The sequence below is a fragment of the Hemibagrus wyckioides genome, linkage group LG20 (assembly GCF_019097595.1).
Source record: "Hemibagrus wyckioides isolate EC202008001 linkage group LG20, SWU_Hwy_1.0, whole genome shotgun sequence".
Lineage (NCBI taxonomy): Eukaryota > Metazoa > Chordata > Actinopteri > Siluriformes > Bagridae > Hemibagrus > Hemibagrus wyckioides.
Window position 1 is genome coordinate 17,631,958 of NC_080729.1, and position 13,409 is coordinate 17,645,366.

At 41.6% G+C, this 13,409-nt stretch overlaps 1 protein-coding gene across 3 annotated transcripts in view; it reads right to left on the reverse strand.

The window, feature by feature from the left end:
• Positions 1 to 3,374: 3,374 nt before the first annotated feature.
• The window catches only part of pde1cb (phosphodiesterase 1C, calmodulin-dependent b), a 118,117-nt gene continuing 108,082 nt past the window's right edge, over positions 3,375 to 13,409 (reverse strand). For all 3 annotated transcript variants that reach the window (XM_058418520.1, XM_058418521.1, XM_058418522.1), the window contains 4 exons: positions 13,144 to 13,313; positions 11,636 to 11,839; positions 10,626 to 10,688; positions 3,375 to 9,637 (listed from right to left, as the gene is read on the reverse strand). In XM_058418520.1, coding sequence (XP_058274503.1) covers positions 9,621 to 9,637; positions 10,626 to 10,688; positions 11,636 to 11,839; positions 13,144 to 13,313 — 454 coding nt within the window. In that variant the 3' untranslated portion in view covers positions 3,375 to 9,620. The remainder of the gene's footprint in view (positions 9,638 to 10,625; positions 10,689 to 11,635; positions 11,840 to 13,143; positions 13,314 to 13,409) is intronic.

Below are 13,409 nucleotides of genomic sequence, written 5' to 3' on the forward strand. Positions count from 1 at the left end.
CTAAACTGAAGCAAATCCTTAGTCAAATAATACCTCAAACTGGGTTATACTTCACAAATCCTTTAGTTTGCATATCATACTGGGTTTAAAATAAGTACCCTAGCAGCAGGCAATTCATATTAAACCTTATCCTGGGTCGCTGGACAAGAAACCATAAAGGGACATGCACTTAGTACGTACCTGACACAGTACCTATGAACCAATAAATGGTCCAGAAACTTCTTCAAAATCTTCTTCAGTCTTCTTGACCTGTTTTAGTTCCCAGTTCATTTTTAGTCTAAATGATTCAGGAAAGTGAACATCATCTGGCTTACCTTGCCTAAATTTCCAGCTTGTCTGATTATATACATCGATCAGGCATAACATTATGACCACCAACCTCATGCACTGTGTATTCTGACAGCTTTCTATCAGAACCAGCATTAACTTCTTCAGCAATCTGAGCAACAGTAGCTCATCTGTCCAGCCTTTGCTCCTCCATGTGCATCGATGAGCCTTGGCCTCCCATGACCCTGTCGCCGGTTCACCACTGTTCCTTCCTTGGACCACTTTTGATAGATACTGACCACTGCATTCTGGAAACACCCCACAAGAGTTGCAGTTTTGGAGATGCTCTGATCAGTGGTCTACAATTTGGCCCTTCGTCAAACTCGCTCAAATCCTTACGCTTGTCCATTTTTCCTGCTTCTAACATCAACTTTGAGGACAAAATGTTCACTTGCTGCCTAATATATCCCACCCACTAACAGGTGCCATGATGAGGAGATCATCAGTGTTATTCACGTCACCTGCTCAGTGGTGATAATGTTATGGCTGATCGGTTAAAATTAAATGATTCTTGCTTTCTGACCATTTCTGAATAGTGTTCATGAGCAAGGAAAGAACCTAATCTTGATCTCTAGGGTTGCTTTCTTGAACTTGTGGTATCTGCTTACAAAGAAAAATTTATTATTTTTCACACTGATTTAATTTTCAGTTTTCTTTTTAACACCTTTTTTTTTTTAGCTTCGGGCTAAAAGAAAAACTCTTGCACAATCTATACTAATTATACTTATACAATTATATATATATATATAATATAATTATATATATATATAAATATAGTATAAATATAATTATACTAATTATATATATATATATATATATATATACATATATATATACACTATATTGCCAAAAGTATTCGCTCACCTGCCTTGACTCGCATATGAACTTAAGTGACATCCCATTCCTAATCCATAGGGTTCAATATGACGTCGGTCCACCCTTTGCAGCTATAACAGCTTCAACTCTTCTGGGAAGGCTGTCCACAAGGTTTAGGAGTGTGTTTATGGGAATTTTTGACCATTCTTCCAAAAGCGCATTTGTGAGGTCACACACTGATGTTGGACGAGAAGGCCTGGCTCTCAGTCTCCGCTCTAATTCATCCCAAAGGTGTTCTATCGGGTTGAGGTCAGGACTCTGTGCAGGCCAGTCAAGTTCATCCACACCAGACTCTGTCATCCATGTCTTTATGGACCTTGCTTTGTGCACTGGTGCACAGTCATGTTGGAAGAGGAAGGGGTCAGCTCCAAACTGTTCCCACAAAGTTGGGAGCATGGAATTGTCCAAAATGTCTTGGTATGCTGAAGCATTCAGAGTTCCTTTCACTGGAACTAAGGGGCCAAGCCCAGCTCCTGAAAAACAACCCCACACCATAATCCCCCCTCCACCAAACTTTACACCTGGCACAATGCAGTCAGACAAGTACCGTTCTCCTGGCAACCGCCAAACCCAGACTCGTCCATCAGATTGCCAGATGGAGAAGCGCGATTCGTCACTCCAGAGAACGCGTCTCCACTGCTCTAGAGTCCAGTGGCGGCGTGCTTTACACCACTGCATCCGACGCTTTGCATTGCACTTGGTGATGTATGGCTTGGATGCAGCTGCTCGGCCATGGAAACCCATTCCATGAAGCTCTCTGCGCACTGTTCTTGAGCTAATCTGAAGGCCACATGAAGTTTGGAGGTCTGTAGCGATTGACTCTGCAGAAAGTTGGCGACCTCTTCGCACTATGTGCCTCAGCATCCGCTGACCCCGCTCCGTCAGTTTACGTGGCCTACCACTTCGTGGCTGAGTTGCTGTCGTTCCCAAACACTTCCACGTTCTTATAATACAGCTGACAGTTGACTGTGGAATATTTAGGAGCGAGGAAATTTCACGACTGGATTTGTTGCACAGGTGGCATCCTATCACAGTTCCACGCTGGAATTCACTGAGCTCCTGAGAGCGACCCATTCTTTCACAAATGTTTGTAAAAACAGTCTGCATGCCTAGGTGCTTGATTTTATACACCTGTGGCCATGGAAGTGATTGGAACACCTGATTCTGATTATTTGGATGAGTGAGCAAATACTTTTGGCAATATAGTGTATATATATATATATATATTTGTAACTCTTGGCAGAGCCAGCTCAATCTCAAAGATATATATGGGTGCCAAGGAAGCCTAGATCAAGGTAGTATGAATATATATATATATATATATATATATATATATATATGTATGTATTAGAGTATCCACCCACAGCCACAAGGAAGCTTGAAACAACATGGCGCTCAGGTGGTGGAATTTACTTCTCTGTCGTGTGTGTGTGTGTGTGTGTGTGTGTGTGTGTGTGTGTAAGTGAAGAGACTGACATGGCTGCAGGTTCTTTTGGAGTTGACTGTAAAGCTACAGAGTGCAACAGCTGCTGGATAATTAAATAACTGCTTTCCTGCTGTTAAAAGGAGTCTCTCAATGTGATAAACACAGCCATTAAGCGATTCCATCAAGCCTTGCAGGAATACACAGATAAGCACAAACACACTAGCATCTCTCTCTCTTTCTCTCTCTCTCTCTCATTCTCTTGCTTTCTCTCTCTCTCTCTGGAATTCTATCGCTGTCTCTCTCTCTCTCTCATTCTCTCTCTTATTTTTTCTTATTCTCTCTCACGAATTCTATTGCTCTCTCTCTCTCTCTCGTTCTCTCTGTCATTCTCTCTCTCTCACGCACACACAGATTTATTCCTCTTAATGAGAGCGCCCCCTTGTGTTCAACTCTCAGAATCTCCTTTGCAGGGAAGTTCAGTTATTCTCGGTCCTGCTGAGTTGATTTATTCTTATTCTTATTCTTTTAAATTTCATCCACACACACACACACACACACACACACACACACACACACACTGGAAAGAAGAGAGGCGTTTTGTTCAGAGCCCTTTGATTTCATGTTTATTGTGGATGACGGCTGTGCGGTCTCTCTGTCTCTCTCATCTACACATCACAGTGTCAACATATAGAATTGCACAAAATCAGATCACTCTCTCTTTCTTTCTCTCTCTCTCTTTTGTCTCTCTCTCTCTCTCTCTCTCTCTCACACACACACACACACACACAGGCTTTTACATATGCGCGAACATTCACCTGTGCCATTTTACATACAGGTATTTAAGCAGAACGTTTAGTGTAGGTAACACGCCAAACACACACACACACACACACACACACATTTTTTGCAGAATTGTCCCAAATTACATCACCGTGTAGTGTAGAGACCACAGACCACCATGCATGTGAGACATTATGATAAATGCTAAGAATATCTGAAGTGCTTTGTAAGGCCAGGTGTCCACAACACACACACACACACTCACTTGTCCATATGATACAATTGCATACACAAACACACTACTTGCAGAAGCGTAGCATTTAGTACCCAGACATACTATACACACATGCAATAAATACCTTTATGTGTATGTGTGTGTGTTCATGTAGCAACACACACACACACACTCACTCAGGATAAATGTTTGCATAACATGTATGTAGTACATGAACAGTAGGTGGTGTATTTGTAAGAGTTTTCATTTCTGTAGCCTCCGCCTTATAAACACAATGCCCCCTGGTGGACAACCTCACACATGACAGCCATTTTTACCCCTTACTTTTCATTTCATTGACTCTGATTCATTGACTCTGATTCATTTCATTCGATTCATCGACTCTGATTCATTTCATTCAGTTCATTAACTCTGATTCATTTCATTGACTCTGATTCATTTCACTCAATTCATTGATTCTGGTTCATTTCATTCGATTCATTGACTGCTCGATTCATTGATTCATTAAATTTGAATCCCAAACTCACAACAAATCTCAGTTTTTATGAATTAATGGCTTATATGTAAGGGCTAAACCTGAATGCCAGTGTATGTGGAGGTCCTGGATGGTTTGCTGATATTTCTAGCTCTAACATCATCTCTCATTTAAATATTGATTAAATAATTGCTGACAAGTTTGGTATCTGTGTCAGAGCTGGAAAATCATCAGTGCTGCCTTTAAAAAAGCTAAATACAGTAACTACAATTTAGAGCGTTGTCTGTATAGGAAAAACATCTGTTTAGGAAAAACATCTGTTTAGGAAAAAATGCCTGTTAAAAGAATTATACATTATACAATTATACATACAAATTGATGTGGATTTTCTTAAATTATAAAAAGATGATCCAGTGTGCTAAAAATATGTGTTATAGTTTAGTGAAGAAGTCTCCAGTGTCAAAGCGTCTGTTAGTAGCAGTCAATAATTTTCAGACACCGGAATAGAGATGATTTTTGCGTTTTTTTTCTTTTCATTAACTGCTATAACTAAGTGTCAGTCGTAGTAAGACTAAGTACATGTGTGTGAATGAAAGGGAGGGAAGTAGAACAGTAAGATTACAGGGTGAAGAGGTGAAGAAGGTACAGGAGTTTAAGTTCTTAAGGGTCAACAGTCCAGAGTAATGGACAGTGTGGGAAAGAGGTAAAGAAGCGAGGGCAGGCAGCTTGGAATGGGTGGAGAAAGGTGTCGGGAGTTCGGTGTGATAGAAAAATATCGGCGAGAATCAAGAGGAAGGTGTACAAGACAGTGGTGAGACCGGCCATGATGTAGGGTTTATGAGGAAGAGACAGGAGTCAGAGCTGAAGATGTTGAGGTTCTCTTTGGGAGGAACACGGTTGGACAGGATTAGGAACAAGTACATCAGAGGGACAGCTCATGCTGGACGTTTGGGGGACAAAGTTATGGAGGCCAGATTAAGATGGTTTGGACATGTCCAGAGGAGGGAGAGTGAGTATATTGGTAGGAGAATATTGGACATGGAGCTGCCAGGCAGGAGGCAAAGAGGAAGGCCAAAGAGGAGGTATATGGATGTAATAAATGAGGATATGAAGCTAGTGGGTGCAAGTGTTGAGGATGCAGAAGATAGGGATAGGTGGAGAGAGATGATTCGCTTTGGAGACCCCTGAAGGGAAAAGCCGGAAGAAGAAAAAGAAGAAGCAGAACTGCTATAACTAAGTAATAACAGGCTTAATAGATGTTTATAATGCAGTTATAAAAGGATAAAAAAAATCTTTAATTGGAATAGTTGTCAAATTGCTGTATTATTGATTATTTTCCTATAACAGCATGTCCCCAGAGTGATTATTAATTTCTTATGTACTATATATGAACTTATACAATAACCATGAACTATCAATATCCCAGTGCCCTGGTTTTGAGTTTTTATGACCCAAATAAACAAACTGTCATATTTTTCTGGTATAGTTACTGCGGTTTGCTTTTATAGGGCATCATGTGAGGCTTCAGACACACAGGACGACGTTTAGTGTGTGTGTGTGTGTGTGTGTGTGTGTGTGTGTGTACACAGAGGAGACATACCGCTTATTAAACACGTAGTACAAATCCACAATGACAAACAAAACAATCGACCTGGTTTTCTAAAAGCATCGCAAAGCAGACGTTCCAGTCGAACCCCAACACTCGTTTCACTCGAACCCTCGCTCGCTCGCATCGTCTCAACCGAATTTGTTCTTTCTTTTGCGGTAAACTCTTGGTATGAGATCACAAGATCCGTGTTAAATGCAATTCACCTCCATTCAGATTACAGACTTCAGTAGAAACACTAGAACCATTTTCTCTTAAAAAAAAACAAAACAAAAACAGTTATCTTTCATCGTCCGCGTTAAGTGCTAACATTTTTGTTCATTTAACTCAGAAGAGGAAGGGGGGGGGACAAAAAAACATAAATATACATACATTTAGTAATATGTGTGTACAGTATACAAATAAAAATAAAATATCCAACTAAACTATACATTTATTTACAGATGCTAATTTGGGGCAAGTACAGAAATAAAAAGGACACACAGTGAATGTAGGAAACCACAAATGAGCACGAAGGGTCGCAGGAATCAGGCCCGCAGGTTATTACGACGTTGCAGTTGTTTTTAAATGCATAATTAATTTTTTTTGGAAAGTATTATACAGCAGAGAGGATAGGTCAGGAGAGGTCAGTGAGTCTATAACAGGGAACACTACCAGCATGATGAAAGAAGAAGAAAAGAGGTATTTCACATAACAGAGTCTCAGAAAGGTGACTGGTAGATATTGCCGACACTGCACAGTGGTATGGTTAATATCTACATCTTATTTACAGCTATCATATATTTATATTTATATATATAATTGTTGTTAAGCGTTTATGTGTAACTGGATGAGTAGACACTTTCACTTTCGTGTTGTAGGAATGACCGTCCTAATGTGTGTCCAGTAGTGCCACTGAATATTATGGGGTGTAAGTGTCTGGCATGTGGTGTGACTGACTGTCCTTGTCTGTGATTGACGGGCTCGTTTGGTACAGCCGTCCTGCCGTGTGACCGACTGTCATGTGGTGAAAGACCGGTAAGACTGACTGTCATGCCATGTGACCGACTGTCCTGTGGAGAGACCCACTCTTGTGTGGTGTAACTGACCATCATATCATATCACCGGCTGTATTATGGCGAGACCGACTCTTGTGTGAGGTTACTGTCATGTCGTGTGACTGGCTCTCCTGTCAAGAAACTGACTTTCCTATTAAGCCACTGACTGTCCTGCTGTCCTGTGGTGCAACCCAGAGAGGAGAGACCCACTCTTGTTGACCCTATCTTGTGACCTACTGTGGAGCAACCCATTCTTGTGTGGCGTGACTGACTATCATACCGTGTGACCCGCTGTATTATGGAGAGACCCACTCTTGTGTGGTGTTACTGAGTATCATGTCATATGACCGACTGTCCTGTGAAGCGACCCACTCTTGCCTGATGTAACTGTCATGTAGTATGACTGGCTGTCCTGTCAAGCAACTGACTTTCCTGTTGAATCACTGACTGTCCTGCTGTCCTGTGGTGCAACCCAGAGTCATGTGGTGCGACTGACTGTCCTGCAGTGTTACTGACTGTGATACCACGTAAAGGGGAATCAACATGTATGGGGTTAAATAGAAAATAACTGGACAAGCAGACACTTTGGCTTTCCTGTTGTAGGAATAAGTCCTAATGTGTGGCAGTTCTCCTGTGGTGCCACTCAATATCATGGGGTGTATGTGTCTGGCATGTGGTGGGACTGACTCATGCAGTGTAACGATCATGTCATCGGAGTGACTGTCATGCGTTGTGACTGACTGACTCCTTTGGTACAGCTGTCCTGCTGTGTGACCGACTGTCATGTGGTGTAACTGACTGTCCTCCTTTGAGACTGACTGTCCTGCTGTGAGACCACCTGTCCTGACATGTGACTGACGGACCTACGATGCTACTGACTGTCATGTCATATGACCGGCTGTCCTGTGGAGTGACCCACTCTTGTGTGGTTTGACTGTCATGTCATGTGACCAGCTGTCCCGTGGAGTGACCCACTCTTGTGTGGTTTGACTGTATTGTCATGTGACCGGCTGTCCTGTGGAGTGACCCACTCTTGTGTGGTTTGACTGTATTGTCATGTGACCAGCTGTCCTGTGGAGTGACCCACTCTTGGGTGGTGTGACTGACTGTCATGCCATGTGACCGGCTGTCCTGTGGAGTGACCCACTCTTGGGTGGTGTGACTGACTGTCATGCCATGTGACCGGCTGTCCTGTGGAGTGACCCACTCTTGGGTGGTGTGACTGACTGTCATGCCATGTGACCGGCTGTCCTGTGGAGTGACCCACTCTTGGGTGGTGTGACTGACTGTCATGTCATGTGACCGGCTGTCCTGTGGAGTGACCCACTCTTGGGTGGTGTGACTGACTGTCATGTCATGTGACCGGCTGTCCTGTGGAGTGACCCACTCTTGGGTGGTGTGACTGACTGTCATGTCATGTGACCGGCTGTCCTGTGGAGTGACCCACTATTTATTTTATTTTTTATTTTTTTAGTAAGTTTATTAAGGTTTTTCCGACATTCAGGTCATTTAATCATTCTAATTTTAATAAGTCAAAGCTACTGAGTTTTTGAAATGAATGAAAACAAGGCTGGGAAATACTATCGATATCATGATATATCAAATCTCATGATAGGACCTTTTCTGGAGAGCATTTTAGTGGGACTTTCTTGGAGTGTCATGATGTGCTAAGGTAAATTAATTCATGTTGATATGGTGAACTGTTTTCTAAAGAGATTAGGATTCATTATTTATGGAAGGAGTCTCCAGTGTCAGTGCTTTGTAAGAGTCAGTAGTTTTCCACTTGTTAATATTATATGGATATAAGTAGTGACGAACTGTTGTATAATTGATAGCGTTGGCAAATTGTATTATAAGAGTTACAAAAGGAATAAAAACTTTTCCTCAGGGTAGTATACCAGTAAGTCTGGTTCGTGTCAGGCCACACCCACTACCATGTCGCTGACTATTTGTCTCGTTGTGTCATTTGCCTTCGAGATTGGGACATGTCCGGTCACTTTGACATTCTAGTCGTAGATGGTGTGCAATTTTTAAAAATACAAGTAACGTATAAACATTATTTATTATTAAGGCAACAAATATTAATTAGGCAAAAATGTTCTGTTTGGTAAGTTTCTCTGACGAATGTATATAAATAAATGCATTAAATCTCTCTACTTGAGTTCCTCGCGTAATGTGGTGCAATTGAAGCAGCTGGCAAATTGGGAAAAAATGGCCTTTTGTGATTGAGGCTGCTGAGCAGTCAGGAAGCGGCAAATAAATAACGTTTATAATGAAAAGAGATCAAGCGAAGGCATTAAGAGACCAGAAACGACCTGAGTCAGCTTCTGCTTCTAATAGAAAAGACGAGCAAATGTGCTGACGCTGGCGAAAAGGACAGAAGGAAGAAGAAAAGAAAGGAATAGAGAAGCGGCGGAGAGACGGCGGATAGACGAAGGCACTCCATGTTTTCTTGACATAAAAAATAACAGACATCAAAAAACAAAATCCAGTGAATGTGACGGCAGCTGGTTGCATATTTCCCAGCCAGTCCAGGCATTATGACAGACGAGTGTATCGATGGAAGGAAGGAAGTTACCCGGCGGCTGACCACCTTGGCCACCTCACACACCAACCTTTTCAACAGAACTGCCTCGTAGAAGGTCAACGAAGTCACATCAATCAAAAGCCTTTCCAGAAGAAGGAAGCAGAAGAAGCTAAAAAAAAAAGTCTAAGCACAGGTTTTATCCAGCAGAGGGTGCTGTGGAGCTTCCAAACACACACACACACACACACACACACACAGCGCCAGGAGGACAGGAACAGCAGGCAAAAGTAGAGGTCTAAACAGTGCAGTCACACTCCATGCAGCGGCCATGCTAGTCCTTTTCCGCCTCTGTAAAAAGATATACACATACACAGTAATGCAATATAAAAATATACCAGTTCTGATTGGTCAGAAGGGGTTGAATAATTCATTGAAAAAAAAATAACAGTAGTTACTGTGAATATAAGACAAACCTCAGGTGTCTATTACCGCACTTATTCTAATAAAATATAAGTAGTAACATTACAGTTTTGTCTCAGATCACAAAGCACTCCTTAATAAAACGCTCTCCTGGACAATTTCACCATATCAAAGATATTTTAGGAACAATAACAGATGACAAAGAGGGCATTAAGATACACCGATCATGCATAACATTATGACCACCTGCCTGATATCGTGTAGGTCCCCCTTTTGCTGCTAAAACAGCCCTGACCCGTCATGCACTGTGTATTCTGACACGCTTTCTATCAGAACCAGCATTAATGTCTTCAGCAATTTGAGCAACAGTAGCTCGTCTGTAGGATCGGATCACAAGGGCCAGTCCGGCTCCCCACATGATAAGGAGATCATCAGTGTTATTCACTTCACCTCTCACTGCTCAGAATGTTATGCCTGATCAGTGTATATATGATATGAATTATGGCTACGTTTACCCCATTAGAGCTGCTGTTATAGAAATAAATCAACACCCCTTCTGACCAATCAGATTCAAGCATTCAAAAGCACTGTGGTATAAAGAATACGAAACGAGTAGACTGGACAACTAATGGCTTCCATAGTTCGCTTAAGGATCTCTAAAGCCAATTTCTATTCATTTCAGACTTGTATGTAGTTCTTATTAAGTTAATATCACACAGGAAAGCGCAGAAAAAAATAACACACATGATAAGTGCGAGGGATTTTGATTCTAGCGTCTTAGACTTTCCAGGTTGCATGACATGCCAAATCAAGCCAATGTTAGGAAATGTTTCCTGAGAAGGAAAAAAACAACTACAGGTGAAAAAGCTCCAAATAGAAACAGATACTCAGAGTATGAGGAGTGCAGAAGTTTTACCTCCGAGTGCTTTATCTTCAACTTCATTGCTTCCTGGTGATGTCACATCCTCCGACACCTCACCTGTTTTAACAGATAAATGGTCAAACACATCAATCATTGTCCAAATTCAACATCCAATCTCCACAGACTGAACCTGACCACAGACAAAACTTTGTATTGGTGCTTTCAGCCAACTCAGAGCAATTGTTCCCATAATATCCACATAAAAATGCACTCAAGATACACTTCAGAACTTAAATAAATCCAAGAAAAACCCTACATCATAGCACATGTGGTGTCCAGCAGGCATTTTTGAATGTGACAGTCAACATTTGGTCAAAACTATCTGAACAGATAGAACACAGGACTGTGAGGGTTAAATAGAATGAGCTGTGAGCAGTGTGCAACATTCTGGGTATTGGCCAAGCTAACTAAAGTGTGATGGCATGCAGTTAACGCCGTATCATATACGATATGTGACGGAACACCTCCAACACAGGGTGACACGGTTGAAAAACATTGCTACTTTAGTAATAAATCACTTGAGTATAAGTAAAGTAGACATTAGGAGAATTAGACAATTTTTTGGACAAATAAGTGAGCTATGTTGAGATGAACGCAACCTCCAAGAAGAAAGGTCATGCTAAATAGGGTTTAGCTTGCTTGGTTAATTCAAGCTAGCAATGATCCGGAGCATCAACAACAGCAGCATGTTAGATACAGAGTGTTTAACACAACACACAGCCACTTCAGAATATCAAATGTTGATAATTTGCAGTTTATTATCATACTAGCATAATTTAAAACTGAAGCTACCTGATAAATTAGTGCTCATGTGTCTTCACTGTCTCAGATATTGCTACCGCTGAATAAGAATTTGGCACCTAGATTATCAGCTTTGTTTTGATTGGGAATTAGCAATTAGCGCACTTTCCAGCACCGGGTGCGATGCATAAAGCCAGGTGTAGACGTAAATATTTGAATTTGGATCCTTGAATGACTTTTCCAGGAATTACTCACTCACGTACCATTATGTAGTTGCTTGTTGCCCTCCATGCTTTTTGCATTTTCAGTCTCGCTCGGACCGCACGTCGTCCCCTCGGGCTCTGGCTCCTGTCCTGATCCCTCGCTCTTTGGTACTGACTGGTCCGTCCCTGCCTCTGTTTGTCCCTCGTGGCCTGCCTCCTGCTGAGCCCTCTCCTCAGCCTCACGTTTAGCCTTCTCCTCTGTTTCTGTTTAAGAAAATGGAGATTAGATTCATAAAAATGATTTTGAAGCAGCTTAATAAACCATAGCTAAATTATTAGCACTTACTACTGTTCCACCTAATCCGACATTATTCAGAATTACAGAATTGCTTTATATCACTAAAACCGCACAACAGATACATAAGAGAGCCATATATTATAATCGTCTCCTCATTATGATCAAATTTCTCTGACTACCCAGTTGGAGTTTAAGGTAAATACAAGACTTTTGCGACATTTGAGGCCCTTGAGAACTAATTAGCATGTGCAACTGGGTAAATTCACAGCAAGTGGGCGTTTTTGTGTGCGAGTTACAAAGAATAATTGTGTGAAATATGTCACACGCTATGTAGAGAGAGGAAACAAATGTGTAAATGAGACTACTGCATGTGTTAATTGTTCTGTAATGGCTGCCATTAGTTCAGATCTTAAAGAGACGTGAAGAAACTCATATATTCGATGTTAGCAGCCATGCAGAAAATGTTCAAAATACAATGAGAACATAAACAACTGAATGTATGAGTGTGTTTATAGCTCCTGTTGGTATCAGAGCTATAAAATGTAAATGTAAACAAATTTATTGCCTGCCATTTAGAGAGTATTAATTTACGCACACATTTCTAATTCTTAGAGATCTTGCATTATCTCTGAACAACTCGATGATCTCCTCTTCAGCCACTGCTCGCAACCTTGGGGTAACCGTGGACAATCAACTGTCCTTTTCCTCCCATCTCCCATGTCTTCTCTGTTCTGGCACGAGGTGGTGGGATAAACTTCCCCTACATGTCCACACAGCCGACTCACTGACTGTCTTCAAATGGCAGATGAAGACCTACCTCTTCCTCTTCCCCTGTATGTTTTATGTATTGCTGCTGATAGTATCCTAAGTCTGTGATCTATTGAACCAGTGTTAATGTATTCATTGAAAGAGACTTAAAAGCACTCTTGTACGTCGCTCTGGATAAGACGATCTGAACATCCATCCTCAACCGACTCAATGAATTACATGATGCTTTGCGTATTTGTAAGAATGACTGGAATCTGACATCCTAGAACTTTACTCCAAAAGAAACCTTCTTCAGTTCTGGAAATTCTGTACCTTTCAGAATTACACATCATACTAAAGGGTTTTCCCCAGCCATCACACACTCATTTCTAATACTTCCATCAATTTTGGTAAGACCATTTGTGGCTTTGTTTTTCCGAGAGTTAATCTTTTACACACAACCACTCGATAATGTGAAACCAGGGTGGTTGAACCTCTAATCTCACCACTGATTCTGGCTCACCCTTGGCAGCACGAGCCTTCCACCGTTCACGATTCTGAAGAACTTGCTCGTTCCAGATGGCCTTGAAGTTCTTCAGGTCAACGGCTAGCAGGGAGCAGTTGTGGGAAGTGCTGCTCTCCGAGGCCGGGCTGTTCACCTGCTTGGTTTCTGCTGTGGAAATGCTGCTGAGACTAGAGAGATATGGCGAGAGGTTAGAGGATGTAAAATTAATGAGCTGATAGAATGCAGTGGCTTGAAGAATGTCATCAGAGCATCCAGTCACGATA